Consider the following 16,877-nt stretch of genomic DNA (forward strand, 5'->3'; position numbering starts at 1 on the left):
GTCCGGGCTCAGAGAGCTCAGCGCGGTGCTCTTCAAGCTCTCTGCGTTTATTTGCCTCATGGCTTAGCTTTTTAAACATAGGAGAATCCTTTAAGCCTTCATGTCCTCGTCTTGTCATTTATTACCACCAGGCAGCTACACTGGGGTATGAGGCCGATAAATCACTGGGTACGGAAAGAGACTACAGGCCGGATTAATTTCATTATCATCCCTGAGCAGATAGGTGTCGAGCTCAGCGACGTGACCATGACGAGCGATGCGTTATCTCTCCTGACAGGCCTCCTGTGCTGGCGACAGCGGCGCCTCTGTGCTCCTGCCCAGCCCCACCCATAGCGCTGTGGGGCTGCCTCCTCCCTTAGGGTCCACTCCAGGCCTCATGGTGGCTGAGGTGCAGAACAGTGGGGAGATGTGCAGAGATGGGTGGGGAGGCTCGAAAATGGGGTGTTAGTAGCTAAGCCCCCTTGGGCAGATCCGATGAGCTTGCTATCCAGACGCAGTAAGAGAAGGACATAGCCTGCAGGTGTGAACCTCTGAATCTCATGGTGAAGTGAAGCCCTCAATTATCCCCGTCTGAGCACTGCTCCCCAGAAGTGGAGCGCCTCTCACTTGGTTGCATCCACTCCTTCAGGCGCCTGGGAGCTTGCAGGCCCAGTGGAGGACCACCGCCCTGATCCACAGCGGGCCCTGTGAGCCGCGCAGGGCAGGCTGGGAATCTGCAGCACACAGTCTGGGTTCGTGAGGTCGCCAGCAAAAGCCCAGGGAGGGGACCCAGTCAGGTGCCACCAACCTGGGTCTGAGACACTCAGCCACGGCGCAAGGACAGGTTGCTTTCTGGGCCTTGCTGTCCAGAGAGCCAGGCTCTAAGTCTCAGCAGCTACTGCTGCTTTCTCCTTTCTTCTTTCTCATCTTCTTTCTCTTCTGCCTCCTCCTGTTCTTCTTCTCCTTCTCCTTTTTCCTTTTCGTCTTCCTCCTTCTTCTTTCTTCCTCTTCTTCCTCCTCCTCCTCCTCCTTCTTTTATAATTATTATTAATTTTTTTGGTGCTTGTCCTGGGGCTTGAACTCACGCACTATCCTTGAGCTTGCTCTTTTGCTCAAGGCTAGCACTCTACCACGTGAGCCCCAGCTCCACCTCTAGCTTGTTGGTAGTTGGTTGGAGATGAGTCTCATAGACTTTCTTGTCTGGGTGAGCTCTGAACTGGGATCCTCAGAGCTTAGTCTCTTGCGCTGCTAAGATCACAGTCATGAGCCGCAGCGCCTGGCCCGTCTCAGCTTTTTGCAGGATGAGGACAGAGCCTAGCAAAGCCCAAGGTCCTCCCGCAGCCTCAGCTACCCCAGCCCATCTGAAGCTATTCTGTGTTTCCACTCCAGAGACACTGCATGGCTGGGATCAGCACCACCCCTCCCCTGAGCCTCTCCCACCAGCTTCCAGAACTCCATCTCCTCCATCCATGCCAAGTTTAATAGACAGAAGCTCTATATCTACCACTTGAACCATGCCCTAGCCCTTTTTTTTTGTTTTGTTTGTTGTTGTTGTTTTTTTGCCAGTCCTGGGGCTTGGACTCAGGGCCTGAGCACTGTCCCTGGCTTCTTCCCGCTCAAGGCTAGCACTCTGCCAACTTGAGTCACAGCACCACTTCTGGCTTTTTCTATATATGTGGTGCTGACGAATCGAACCCAGGGCTTCTTGTATACAAGGCAAGCACTCTTTCCACGAGGCCATATTCCCTAGCCCTTTTTTTGCTGCAGTTTTTCAGATAAAGTCTTGTGCTTGCCAGCCTGAGACCACAGTCCTCCTACTTGTTGAGGTTTAGGTGTTTACCATCACACCCAGCCTCATGGTCATTTTTTGAAACACATTTTTTTTTTTCCCCTCAATGCCTTCAAATGTCTTTCCACTATCCTTGAGATAAATTGCAAACCCCTGAGAAGCTGGACAAGCCCGGTAGGATCTGTATTTCCCTGTTTGCCCCACCCCTCTTTCTGGCCTTTGCAAGAGGCACATACTGGATGAGCCACCGTGCATAAACATCTATAAAATGGGGTTACCGGTGGCTCCTGCCTCATGGGGTGGGATAGAATGAGCCAAAGGAAAGGGAAATTGTGACATCAGCACCAGGCCCGTGGCCAATGTGAAAGTCACCTGTCACACATGCATGCGCTCCCTCTGCCAGAAGTGCCGGCGCCATGTCCCAGCCACAGCTTCCTCTAGGAAGCCTTTTGGGATCCCGTAAGCATAGCACCGTTTGATTATAAAACATTGCTTCATTGTTTGTCTCTCCCTTCCTCCCGCTCTCCCCTCCCTGTCGCTGCTGAGCCCCCGAGGGCTGGAGCCCCGTCTCTGTTCCTTTCTCACACAGCTCCAGCTCTCTGCACAGAACCGACACTCAACAAAAATGTGGATAATGTTGGTGGAGGAATCCCAGTAGCCCTGTGTATTCAGCAACTGTTCCAGACCTCTGCCCTCAGCTCACCAAGCTCAGCCTTCCCCCAGTCGGAGGGGCCTGGGTGTCCAAGGAAGAGCCACAGACCACTGTAAAGAAACAGGACATACAGGCTTCTTTGGAACGAGGTCCCTGCACAAAAGGTTAGAGTCCATTGCGGCTCTGGGGGATGAGATGAGACTTAGGACACAGCCAGAGGTCACCGGCATGATGCCCTTGGTACACGGCGGCCCTGGGGCTCTCCCAGCACACTTGCAAAGCCAGACAAGGCGGTCAAGGTGAGGCTTCCATCCTCAACTGGAAACTGGAGCCTTCCAAGAACAGAACACATGACAAGTATGTTCTTCTGACAAAGAACTGTGGCAAACTTCTGCCCAGCAATGACCCGTCTGCGGCCTATTTCAGAAAGTAGGTAAGAGACTGGGCACTGTCAGCTCACACCTGTAATCCTAGCTACTCAGGAGGCTGAGATCTAAGGCTCATGACAGCCAGGGCAGGAAAGTCTGTGACACTCTTATCTCCAATTAACTAACCACCAAAATGCTGGAAGTGGCTCAAGACGAAGAGTGCTAACCTTGAGCACAAAAGCTCAAGCCCTGAGTTCAAGCCCCAGGACCAGTGCAAAAAACAAACAACAAAAAGCAAGTAGGAGAGAGGCTTGGGCTGTGTGCTGGGCTGCCGCTGGGCTGGGAGAGGAGGGTGGGGGTGGGGCAAGGGCGTGGCCTTACCTCGTAGTGGCCAATGGTATTTAGCTTCGTTATTCCATCTTCTAGAATCACAGAGGAGCTGTCGATATCTAGAAGTTCTTTCTGGCGTGTCCCCACTTGTAGCTCTGGAAAATGGGGGGTGTGGGTGCGGGGAAACATTTTATTCACTTTGACGATCATAATGAAGAACTTGAACTGTGTCTATGGTGCTACTTCCTCAAGTGTTACTGATAAATACATAACATGTGAAGAAAGTGTTAACACACTGAAGTGGCTGGGTTTGCCTTCTGGATTGAGTCTGGGGCTCCCAGGGGTGATGACACCAAAGATAAACTCATGTGTCTTCTGAGGGGCTACATGCCTCAGACTGATCCCCACTACTCACGTGTGTGTGTGTGTGTGTGTGTGTGTGTGTGTGTGTGTGTGTTCGTGTTCCCCAACAGAGGCTTGATATAAACTCTTCTTGCAGGACACCCATCAACACCTCCCCTACCAGCCTCACAGGCCAACCACCTTGGGCCCTGGAGTCAGGATGTGGCTACAGGCATGCTCTCATGTCTTGAATATGCACCCTGTTTTATGAATTCTTGTGTTAATACCAACTCCATATTCCATAGGAGAGACTGCACACAAATGTGGACTTCTAGCTTCTCTATTTTTTTTTTAATGGGGTGCTTGTAGCTTATGCTTGTAATTCTAGCTACTCAAGAGGCTAGGCTAATCCTAGCTACTTAAGCTACTCTGCAGGATTAGTTTGAAGTCAGCCCAGGCAGAAAAGTCTGCAAGAAACTATCTCCAAAACACCTAGTATAAAGCTGCGCTAGGGGCATGACTCAAGTAGTAGAGTACCAGCCAAGCAAATGCAACAAATAAGCACTGCTCTCTGAGTTCAAACCCTAGTACTGCTACACAAAGCAAGTCATTCCAGCCCTGCAGCTTTCACAACGACCCTCAGCCATGCCCTTAGATGGCTAGTCTTTTCTCAATTAAGTCAGGCCTCAACAATTCCTATTTTGCCAAACAGAAACACTCCCTGCTTAGGTACTTTCTGTCCCTTTGGGCATCTGGACCGGTGTACCTCTGCTAGAAGAAGTCTGCTTTTGGAGCTGATGGCTAGTAGCTTCCAAAGCTTTGCCTCCATTACTGAGACCAGCCACGGAGGTCATTGGAAAGATAGCAGGCACACAGAGGTGTCCCACGGCTCAGCTCTTATTTACATGCTCTTAATTTACACTGTTCCCAGCTTGTTCTGCCCCTGCCTTCCAACTTCAGGGATGCTTGATTGGCGCACCCTGGGGGGAGGGGGATTCAGTGGCTGCTGGGCCAGGTACCGTGTCCTCTGTGGTCAGAGCCACATAGACACAAGCGAATGGAAGTTGGTCTGGATTGGCCCTTTTTGCAGCTGGTGCTGCCCCCTCTGACCGTGTATGGAACCAAATGAGCTGAGCCCTCCCCCCGGGCTGCCCCCTAGTGCGCCAATGGGAAGGGACCAGAGAAGCCATGAAGAGAGGCACTTAAGCTCCCTGCCCCCTGCCCCCCCAATTTGCTGGCCTTCCTCACGTTTTGCAGGCTCTGCCTGAAGGCTTTTCTCAATGGCTTTGGTAGGAGGTTTGATTGGAGGGGGAGGATTTTAATTGCCTGCTTAGTGGAGGCCTACCACTGCACTTGGAAGGAAGATGAACCTTGTTACACTGTCTGTCACTACCGAGATTTTACTCTTCTTTCCTGTCCCATTATCTGCTATAAAATCCTCCAGCAGTCTCCTGGGAGGGTTGCGTGGAGCTCAACTTTCAAATGTTGATGAACATTTGAGTGAAGTGGAGCCCTGCTAGCTGGCTCACGCATATGCTCTCCTTTGCAGTCTACCAATAGAACCCGCAAATGAATTCATAGCAGATGCTGCTTGGTGCTGGGGAGGATGGAGGGTACAGCTTAATGCAGGGTGCGATTAGCAGGGACGTAGATGACCTTTCCAGCCTGCTGGAGTTAACACACAGGGGCTGAGCCACCCACTAATGACACGCTCCGTATCCCAACAAACAAATCAAACGCCAGTGTGAAATGCAATGCAACAACACACACGCGCGCGCGCATGCGCACACCCATGCATGCACACACACACACACACACACACACACACACAGAGCAAGGGGTTTCCACCTTATTGTACTTCTCCATGCAAGGTGATTCCATGTGGCATCAGGGTTAGCAATCTTGTGATTCCGATTTACAAATATTATATTTTTAAAAAGGCATCTCTGGAGGATGAGATCTTTCAGGAAGAAGCAAGATGCTTGCAAGAGAGCAAAGCAGTCCCTCAGCCCCAAGATGTGCCCTTGGGACAATGTGGACCACCTGGGTATCACCAAGCAGGATCTAAGAGCAATGGAGCTATGGAGCTATTGAACACTTGGGAGGGAAGGGAGGAGGGTGGGCCGGGACAAAGTGGCTACTGAGTCACCTTACCAAGGCCAATTTCACTCAGCTGAAGTCCGTAAGGAGAGCCGTTTTTGCTTAAGAATGCTTGGAAAATCTTTTCTTTGGCTTGGCCTATGGTATCACAGTCAAGAACGTTGACTGAAATATTCCGGCAGACATCTGCACTCTCGTTTTCTGGGATTTTTTCAAAGACGACATTTAATGCCTGCAAGAATACAAACAGGTTTCGAAGTCTATTAGATAATTGTGATCTGAAAAGCATTCATGAAAAGACCCAAACCTCCCTGAGTCCTACTAATACCACTGACAGCATATTAGCAAAGACCGTATCACATTATACTGCTTTAATCTTTTCTCCATAATCCATTCTTTTCAGGGATAATGGGAAGAAAAACACAAAGTTAAAACTCTCATTACAGAGCAAGCATTGACTAAATCTGAGAGGAAAATCCATAGATACATATTATTAAAAAAGTGGGGAAGATTTCTAATTTCATCCTCAAAAAGAGATTCAGAAAGGTTCACAGTAAAGGAGGACAAAGTGGTGACTATATTATTATTAGTAATAATAATAATAGCTATTATTATTAAACAGAACCACAGAGTCTGAGAAGTGAAGTTCCAGGTGACAAGAAAGATTACAGGGTCCCTGTATGGGTCACACTGAAGAGGTTACTTTTTATATACAGCGTTAATCATGGTAACAGTCATCTCTCCCCCCACTGACAACAGTTTTTCAGTCAGATATTCCTGAGCCCTCATTAAAATACTGAGATCCCCCCCTGTACTATTATTCTTGCATGAATTACATTTCAGTGCCTTAAATTTCATCAGTGAACATTCTCTCTCAGCAAAAGCTCAGGATCAAGGGCTGCAGGAAGGAAGGCCTGTGTATTGTATAAGCAGGAAAGCACACATCTGGACCAACACCACAGGAATCTAAAAGCCTTTGCATTTCCTTTAAGTACAAATACACCGATCTAAAAGAACCCAGTTTTCACCCACCACAGCTCCTCTAGAAAATGGACGCAGGGAAGAACCCAACACACTTTGTAAAATAGCAAATCTCAGACACCTTGGTTGCTACAGGAGCTGAGTGAGGATGGTGTAAAATGCAGAGTTTCTTCAAGGTTTGCTTTGTTTATTTTTTTCTGGTACTGGGGCTTGAACTCCCAAGTCTTGTGCTCTTTCTTGTTTGGCTCTTTTGCTCAGGGCTGGAGCTCTACCACTTCAGCTACACCTCCACATCTAGGTTTTTGCTGGTTAACTGGAGATGAGAGTCTTTTGAATTTGTCTAACTGGGCTGGATTTGAACCTTAGCCCTCAGATCTCAGCCTCCTGGGTAGCTAAGATTACAGGTGTGAGCCACTAGCACCAGGCATTTCAAGTGTTTGAGCCTGGCTCAATGAGGGAATAAAAAATAAGGAATAGGAATATTAAGAAATAAAAACACAAATAATAGAGAGACTGGAGATATTTATGATGACCTGAACTTTAAAATACATAAAGGACTGGAGACAGAGCTCGGTAGTAGAATGTTTACCTATGCAAGCCTTCCATCCCCAGCACTTCACAAGCAACACATCAAATAAGAAGCATAGAATAGCATCTGCCTTCTAACACTGTTATAGAGAAGGGGGAGGGGAGGGATATACCGCAGAGGTGCTAGGAAGGGTCCATGATGATAACCGTTGTCATGATTTAAGGTCATGACTGCTGTACTCTATTCACCTCTGACCTTCATTTGGAATCATAGCTTCAGCCCATACTGACCAGCTAACACAGACTGCATGCTCAGTGTCTATCAGAGTAAGGTGCTATGAGCTTGGTTCTGTTGAGGATCACAGATGCCTCAGGAGTCAGAAACAGTGGAGAAGCAGCTTCCCAGAGACCTCCAAAGGTGGAGACAGTGGGTTCCCACTGATCCTAAAAAAGACAGCATCCTTGAACTTCCCAATCTCTACCATGATGAAAAAGAAATGTCTGGTGTTGAAAACCCACCCAGTGTGTGCTATTCTGCTAGAATGGCCCCAAAGGACAAAGACAGTTGCCTTTAAATCTTGTCCAATCATCCTGTTTGTCGTTACATTAGTAAGAACAAATTTTGGTTCAGCCCCAATCAGATGATTAAGAATCCAAGTGAGTGGCATGTGAACTCGGGGGGGGGGGGGGTGACCAATGATCTCAGTCTGGTCTTCTAGAACAGAGGGTCACATAGGTCTGTGTGCCAGGCCAGCCACCCACCAGCAAGGGGTTCAGAGGCTTCCTTGATTACAAATGAAACAACAAAATGCCACACAGGGAGATGCTAGATGTGCTCAACCACTGGGGTTGCACCTCTGGAAGGACATCGAATAGGGAGCCTGCACCATGAATCTACTCCCTGTGCCCTCCTTTTTTAGTGACATTAATTGAGGCCTTTAAAAGCAGAAATTGTTACATTTCAGAATAGCGTGTGTGTGTGTGTGTGTGTGTGTGTGCCTTGCACATGCTAAGTGCGGGCTCTGAGCTATACCCTCCTCCCCAAAGCACACCTCTTTGAATCCTAGCATCCTGGCAAAGGTGGCTCTAGTGTTATTACTGGCTTCATTTTCAAGAGAGAGACTTGAGGCACAGACAAGCTAAGCAACCTGCTCCACAGACAGAGACAAACAGCAGTCAGGAGTCAAGGCCTGGTTTGCCCATGGTGTTAGCCCCGTGACCACTGGGGCCAGCATCCCTCCTCCATTCCCCTGGTCCTTGTGGGTTCCCCCAGGTCCAGCTGCAGCCCGGGAGTCCTTGTGACCTCCACAAGCCCGGCCTTACTTCAGCTATCGGCAGAGTGCTGGGCTTGTGCTCCAGTGCATCTGCGACTGTGCAGAGACTCATGGGGCTGGGTCTCCCCATTTCTGTCATACCTGTGGCCTCGTTGTAGGGGGATTGAATAAAGCAAAAACCATTTCACAGGGCATCCGAGGTAACAATGCACCGAGATCCCCTTTGAATCTGGGACCCCGTCATCCCAGCTTGAGTAATAGTTTTATAGGTTTTTAGGAAATAATAGTCTATTACCACCTAAAGGGCACTATTGTCTTTAACAAAACACCTCTTTATTGGCAATAAATGTTCTTAAAACCATACCCGAAAGGAGAGGAGGAAAAAAAAAAGAAACCTTAACTGCATGTAAAATCATGTAAATCTGCCACTGCCTCCCCCAGCTAGCTGGGTAGAGAAGAGGTAAAATGGCATTTTACAGAGTCCATGGGGAATTCTGAGAGGAAATTCAGACACAAATTGATTTGTGTTCATTTTTTATGCTGCTAAGGCTTACTGCTTAAACAGCAGTTTCCTCAGGCATGAGCATAGTGGGTGAGGGTTGGGGGTGCCCTCCTCACCCCCAAAGCTGGGATTCCCCGCCCTGGGCCTCCCTTCGGTGCTGGGCATCATGGGATGTGCCTTCAGCCAGTGCCCCAGGTAGAAGACCCCACACCCACCCCTGGGAAGGGCCCCCTCCTAGTCCACTGACCCAGGCCTTGTGGCCTCTTGATGGGGGGGGGGGGTACAGGGCAAGAAAGACACTCATCCCTGCTCTCAGATCACCTACCATACAGTTAGGAAATGCCTGTGGGAAATCCTCAGCCTTCAGGCACACCTGTCACTTTAGTACTCAAAGACACTTGGGTAGACAGGACAGGAGGACTGAGAACAGAAGCCCCCCCCCCCCCCCCCCGCCACCCACACAGTGTCATTCACTACTCTTTAGCAGCTGCAGGTGGGCAGGCATGACATCCAGCCTCTCTAGAGTTTAGAACTCTTCATTGTTTCCATCCCAAAGGAGCGACAGGACCGCTAAATGGTGATCGTGGTATGCCCTACACTCGGTTTTCATGATGTGTATTAGTACGCATAAATTAGTCTCAGGAACAGCCCCAGGAGGTAAATTCCAGTGTCGTTCTTATGTTACAAGTGACAGACTGGCACACAGAGAAGTTAAATCAGATGCACAAGGTTGCCCAGCAAGCGAGTAAGACATTCTAGCTCCATATTCATAAATACTTGGTGGTTCTGTCTTTCAAAATATGCAAATACTTTATGTAAACAAGTGTGGTCTAAAGCTACAGTATAGGGGCTCATTCTTGATATTCACAGAAGGGTAAGTGCTTTAAATCCAACACTAGACCCCCTTTCAGAACTGTGTCCCTCTTTTAGGAGAAGCTCTTCCAGCTGTCAGCAAAGAGCTGTTCTCCATCCAACCAACAGCCAGTCCCCCTCTCTGTTAACTTAGAGCAGTGTGCCCACAGGGGTCAGGAAGCACACACAATTGGTGGCACTTCCTGTGTCTCCTTCTACTCCACTAGGGACTGGTCATGTGACCAAGCTCTCGCCAATGACAAGGAAAAGCAGAGGTGTCCTACCTCTTGAAAGGGGAGAATGGTGCTTGAAGCTGTGGCAGCCATCTTGTGAATGGGAGGAAGGCTGGGACATGAGGATCACAGAGGTAGTGACCCAAAGCTCAGTCTTGGGCTGCCGACCTGCAGGCTGTTCTAAGATATAATCCTGTGTTCTTACTATGTCAAACACCATTCGCTTTTCCCCCCTTTCTTTCCTATAGCTGAATGTACCCAAACTGACAGTTTACTTTGTCAATGCTGAGGTAGCTAAATTCACACACTCATTCATCTTACACCGATTGTGTGCAGGGCATTACAGATGCAACCAAGTAGTTCCTGGCACTCGTCCTGCTGGGAAGGACTGGCTGACTGGCAGATTTGTGGCATGAACATAAATTGTAAAACCAGACTAGGAGGGTAAGGGTGTAGGGGGAGCTCTCGGGGTTCTGAGAGATGCTGCCTCGACCTTGGAATCAAGTATTTGAAGGGAAAGGAAAGGCTATTTGGAGGAGGGTGCGTTTGAATTGGAAAAGACCTAGAGGGTATGAAGAGAAAGGCCTCTGGATATGGAGATGCTTGAATACTAGTCTTAATTAGAATGATAAATGTCAAGCTTTAATCTTTATCAGGTCAGAAAGTCCAGAGAAATAACTCTACTTCCTTAGGATGGAAGGTACAGATCACTTGCAGACCACACTTGGCCTTCCTCAACGACCACCTGCCATCTGAGGGAGATGCCTGCTACTACTTTTAAGGGGAAAATTGTCCCCTAAGTCTCCAGTAATAATAGCTGGCACTTACTGAACACTTAATCATCACAACTCTATGGGGAGAGGGATGCTATCATTTGCCTAATTTAACAGATGGAGAATCTGAAACAGGTAGAGAAACTCCTCCAAGATCACAGAGTTCTGGGGTCACAACCAGAATGTATCCACACTCTAAGAAGCCAGAAGAGCTGTCAACTCTGCTGAGGTTCTTGGAGAGATGAGGAGATGATTGGACAACAGTGGGTATAGGAAATCCAACCTCCTGATCCTGGTTTAGTTTTGAACCTCACAGAAACCATTGGTTCCCCCAAACCAGGAACTCAGGTACCAGCACAATGTTTGCAGAGCACATGCTCACTTCCTAGCCTTGGCTGCCAGCTGTGGTAACGTGATCCATTTCTGGCCAATGACATGAGGTGGACATTTCTGTGGCTGTCTCTGGCTGTCCCCTGTCTTCTTTCCAAGATAGCTGGTGACCACTCCCCTTGCTTACAGCCCCTTTGGGGCCCTATTACAGGAATAAGGAAGAATACTGGCACCTTAGATCAAGAGGTGACTTGAGGATCACAGAGGAGGAGGAGGAGCCCGGGACTGAGGACATCCCAGAGTAGAGGTGCTTGCCAGCCCAGGGATGTTCACCCCACAATCTCAAGAAGAGAATTGGCCACTTGCTGCCTAAACTCAACCTCTGCTCTGCACAGCTGGATGGGATGAAAGACTGTCCTGCCCAGTGCTACCAGGACAAAGCATCCAGAGACTTCTGACCTAGAGTGCACAGGGAAAGGGCCAGAATGGAAGGACCAGATCCTTTTGTAGCATATCCAAAACCAGGCTCATAGGAGTAATCATTCAAGTTTATCACTCTCCATCTGTTTGTGCCCAAAAGGATATTATTTGCCATTGGTTGTATATGCCCAGATATAGGAATTATGCTTAACATTTTTACTAATAACATAAGTATATAGACATTTAATAAGTGCATTTCAAGCTGGGTGCTGGTGGCTCCCACCTGTAATCCTAACTACTCAGGAGGCTGAGATCTGAAGATCTAAGTTCAAAGTCAGTCCAGGCAGGAAAGTCTATGAGACTCTTACCTCCAATTAACCACCCTAAAGCAGGAAGCAGAGGTGTAACTCAACTTGTAGCACCAGCCTTAAGCAAAAAAGCTCAGGGACAATGCCTGGGTCTTGAGTTTAATCCCCACTACTGGCACAAGAAAAGAAAAGAAAAGAAAAAGGCAGGCAGAGAAATGCTTTTCAAATCAACCAACTCCTCTACATTACCTTTCATTAAACTTTCTACTTCATGGATCTAAACCGCTCAGATTAGCACAATCTTAAAAAAAAAGTGAGATAGGCATGTTTTGTGCATATCTTCATATCGATTTATGACTATGTATAGATGAGGAAAGAGGGTAAGTGACTTGCCCAAGGTCACATAGCCACTCACCAAACCCAGATTCAAACCCAGAACTGTCAGACCCCAGACGCCACAGCACATAAACATGGAACCACGTTCCTGCTTCACAAGGGGTTTTCTCAGCATCCTTGCACACAATTTGGCAGCTTCTCGTATTGAGGAAGCAGGGAAATGAGGCTGGAGGGGGAGGGGCTGTGTGTGTGTGTGTGTGTGTGTGTGTGTGTGAATCAAAGGCAGAGAAGAGGCTGGCCATTTCCCCTGGGAGGAAGATGGTCTGCCTCATTAGTTGCTTTACCTTATTCCTGGCTAATGAGGGCAGGGAGGCTGTTGAGTCCTGGCTGGGAAACATTATAATACCTAGAAAGTAATTGTCAAAGAATTTATTATGAACCAGCAACTTCACTGTAAACAGGCTTAGAGTAATCATTGCTTTCATTAAGTAAAACCTACAAAATACATTTCTAATTCCATTTCAGGGCCAAATGAAAGTCAAGAGAGAAGTCTGCTTCTTAGCACAAACTCTGAAAAGCACTTAAGTTTTCCAGTGTGGACTCAGTGGTCCCCCGGGCTCTGTGCTCAGGCCAACTTCCCTCCTTTCTCCACTGCCTTTTCCTTGCCCGTTGGACTGCCCTAAGCCTCCTGGACCTCGGGGCTCCCCTGTCTCTACTGTACAATGGTAGAGAAGGGTAGAAGACAGTGTAAAGGACCCTTTTTTTTTCATTCCAAAGAGCAAAAGGTGTGTTACCAGAGTGGGGCAGCTAAAAAGTGGGGAGCAGACAAATGGAGAGAGAAAGGGTGGATGAATACAGTCGTGATATCCAACATACATACTTGAAAACAGAGCCAGGTAGCTTGAGGGGTTGGGAGGGGGGAGTTGGAAGAGATGGGGGAAGACAGATGGAAGGGGTGACATTGATCAAGATGCATCATATTCATATATTGATATGTTGAATTGAAACCCCTCTGTACAACTACTTAAAGGTAATAGATTGGGGGGGGGGCGGAAGAACAAAAGAGTTGGAGAGATTTTCCCCAAATGGAAGTTGCCCTAACCAATGTTTCTATATTTAGTAGCATTTCCAGTAGAGCATAGCTATCTGATTTAGTTCCAAACTATTTCAATATTTTCACTGATTGTAGTTGTTGCAAAGAATCTCATGAGTTTGGACCTGCTCTGCCATTGCTGTGTCCCCAGGAACAGAAAGAAACCACCTCTTTTTTAGGTAAGAGAGAATATGGTTTCTTTTTCTCTGTCATGTCAAGTGCAGAGTAAGAGTCAGAAATCTTTTTTTGTGAAGGGCTGGGTGGTAGACATTTAAAGTTTTCAGGGCTCACATACTTTTCTGTTGCAGCTTCTCAACCCTGCAATTATAGCAGAGAAGCAGGAAATGAATTAACATGGCTGTGCTCCAATAAAACTTTATTTATAAAAATGGGCTAGGGGCCACATTTGGTCCACAGGCTGGTATAGTTTTCTGATCCCTGCTCTAGTGGAAGGCTGACTTTGGCAATGCTAAAAAGTCAAAGCAAGGAAATATTTTTACCACCATTTGCAATAAAAGTTTCCATTCTCTGAAAAGCACATATATAAATAAGAACTCTAACAATGAGATAATAAAAGTCACGTCTGAGCCAAAGAGAAGAAAATTAAATACTTTTATACTTCGATAACTAAATTATGTTCTAATTCCAAGATTATAGGTGTGAGAAGAAAGACTGTGAAGAGGAAAACCATTTTAAAACACTCACTTAAAGTTAATTTTTCATTTTCCATGGCTTGCCATCAACTAGGGAATGTCTTACCTAACATGATTATAAAAAATGGTTTCACTCTTTGATCAGGAAGCTGAGAACTCTAGCTATGAAGTTAGTAATGGTTTCAGGATTATTGTAAGTCATACTGGAAATGATTTGCACTATGGTAGAAAGAAAAAAAAAGAGCTCAAGAATTGTTAATTAACTTCCCAGTTTCTCCACAAATGCTACGAGTATTAAAAACAAGATTGTTGAAGTGCAAACATCAGGATTTAATGAACAACGGGATGTAATTGAAGTAAAAGAGAATGACTTAATCGGGACAGTGGGTTGTTTAATTACGAGGATAATGGATCTTCCACAAGGACAAGCTAAATGGATCGAGGGAAGCTGGAGAGAGGTAGGGTCAGAAATACGTGGACGAGAAACTTGTGTTAGGGTTAGCCAGTGCTCTGCTGTATATGAAATATTTTATTAAACATGATTGTTCCCAAATAAAAACCTCTGGGGGTAGGGGGAGACACTAGTGAAGGCTGACATAAACCTGTAATAAATCATAATGCAGGCATTATGATTTCTGCAGGCATGTCCGTGTGCTTTTTCAAGAATTTCTAATAATCTTGAAGACTTGCTTATAGATATGAGAATGAGTGCAATATTTTGGTTGTCGGAACACTGTTTCCCAGGGTGCTGAGATTCTATCTCTCAGATACAGCAGATTGGCAAGCTCATTTCCTGAGTTTAAGAGTTCAAAAAACCATTTCTCGCTTAACTTTGATTACAAGTCAACCTTCTCTTGCTAATTCAGCATGCCTGCTACGAGTTATTGGCTTTTCTCATCTCCTCTTGAAAGTGAGGCAGCAAATGTCCTTTCTCCCATGTGGTCCATATTCCTGGAACTGAAATCCTTAAGCCTTGAGGCATTCGGCTCAAAAACCAAGCCCCTGACAGAAGGGAAAGTGAGCCAGGGCCCGAGATGCATTGTCAAATGGATTCTAGCATGCCTATGACTTTGCAGTGGGGAAAACCAGCCAAGTGCTGGGTCTCTTTCCTCTTCTGTCAAATGGGAATCCCTGAATATTGAAGGAAACCTAGGGTGCTATGTAGACATAGCCCTTCCTAGTATTAGAGGGGTCTGCCTCACTGACTGCCAGTCTGGGGTGCCTGGTTGGTTGCTTAGGGTGGGAACAGGAGCGTGGCTTTAGGGAGCTTTGTTTAGACTGAGAGAAGTCAGAGGTTTTCCTCCCAGGGTCCAAGGAAGAATGAAAGCATGACCGTACAGAATCCATTTGTTAGTATAATAATGTTATGCATCGGGAATTGGCAGGATGTCTTTATGTTCTAGAAAACACCTCACAACTCAGGGAGAGGGCATCCTAATCTTAGAGGTGTGAAACCTAACTTTTAAGGTTGTTAGACAAGGTGCGGTGTTTGGAAGGGGCGTAGGGTTTGGAGGCCTTTTCTCAAATGTGCCTGGGCTATGGCTCTGGATTCTGTTATTTCAAGTTGCTCAAGCTGCTGCTCTAGATTTGAACTTTCCTTTCCTTGAAAGAACACACACACACACACACACACACACACACACACACACACACACACACAGAGTCATGTTTGCTCACCATACCTTGGTTTTCAATTACGTAAACCACCTCAGGCAAATTTAGCAAAGGAAGACTTTAAAACCCACAGGGTGTACATCTTGGGAGGGTGAAGGGGGGGGGCTGGGGAAGGGAGGAAGGGAGAAAATTAGAAATATGATGGTTCAGGCTGGGAGAACTTGCCTGAAAGGAAATGAAAAACCTTAAATTTTTTATATTGACCTTCTGCTAACATTTTGTCACACAAGCTTAGCCGGGATCATGTGCCTTCTCTTGAGCTTCTCATACAATCAGACACCATGAAAGTGAGGTTGGGACAAGGGCCAACAAAAGGCATTAAAAACCGTTCTTCAAGGCCAGATCCTTGGAAACAAGAGGCCTACCCCTTTCCAGTCTCAGCTCTATCCACTGGCAAATCTGAATTTGCAAAGAGAGACAGAGATTTAATTTTCCATTCACTTCTCTCCCTAGGGGTTTGAAGAGGGGTAATTTTTTTTTCAAGAGTCAACATGAATTTCTCTAAGATCAAGTAACATTTTGATGATGAGTAGAGTGCGAACAAATCAGAAACACATGGTCTTAATTGACTGTGAAATAAATAATGTTTGGAAATGAAAGAGAGAGAAAGTGTTCAGATGTAAAGCATTTAAAGGACTCAAACCCCCAAAGTTGCTGCAGGCAGCTGACTTCTTCCCCAACCCCCCACCTCCATTTCTCTCTTTTCCTGTCTAGTGTGCAATGTTTCCATGAAAATGCTCTAGCGCTGGGTTCTCCCCCGACCTACATTCATTTGCAAGCATTTCTCTTTGGGGACGGGCTGAGCCCATTTTATGTTGTTATAGCAAAATACTAGCCTAACCTGGAGCTGGGTGATGGCTAACAGAAAGAAGTTGATTGAGTTCAGAGTTCTGGGAGTCCCAGAGAATGGCACTGGCTGGCATCTTCTGCACCATGCAGGGTGAGCGGCAGTAAGACAAGGCAGCGTGGGGGAGAGCGCAAGAGGAGGAAGGAGGCAGGAAGCAAGTTCAGGAAGCCCACGGATTACAGTGATGAGGGTCAGAGCTCCTATGACCAAATGAACTCCTTTTCTCTGGAATTTGAACTCAGGACCTCACACCTGCTAGGCAGGGGGTTCTACCAGTTGAGTCATACATGCAGCCCTTTTTTGTTTTTGGCTTAGACCACAACCCTATCTCACCGTGATGACAGGCATGTGTCACCCTACCTGTTTCCCCCATCTCTACAGTTAAGTCTTGAAGTCCCCACCACATTTTTTTGGAGGGGTGTGCCAGTCCTGGGGCTTGAACTCAGGGTCTTGAAGCAGTCCCTGAGCTCTTTTTGTCAAGGCTAATGCTTTACCACTTTGAGCTACAGCTCC

General features: G+C 46.9%; 1 protein-coding gene across 2 annotated transcripts in view; it reads right to left on the minus strand.

Annotated features, from left to right (window-relative positions):
• Plxnc1 (plexin C1) overlaps nt 1–16,877 on the minus strand; it is a 152,717-nt gene that overhangs the window by 18,757 nt on the left and 117,083 nt on the right. For both annotated transcript variants that reach the window (XM_048358243.1, XM_048358250.1), the window contains exons 22-23: nt 5,615–5,792; nt 3,170–3,273 (exon numbers count right to left, since the gene is read on the minus strand). In XM_048358243.1, coding sequence (XP_048214200.1) covers nt 3,170–3,273; nt 5,615–5,792 — 282 coding nt within the window. The remainder of the gene's footprint in view (nt 1–3,169; nt 3,274–5,614; nt 5,793–16,877) is intronic.

The sequence above is a fragment of the Perognathus longimembris genome, chromosome 1 (genome assembly GCF_023159225.1).
Source record: "Perognathus longimembris pacificus isolate PPM17 chromosome 1, ASM2315922v1, whole genome shotgun sequence".
NCBI lineage: Eukaryota > Metazoa > Chordata > Mammalia > Rodentia > Heteromyidae > Perognathus > Perognathus longimembris.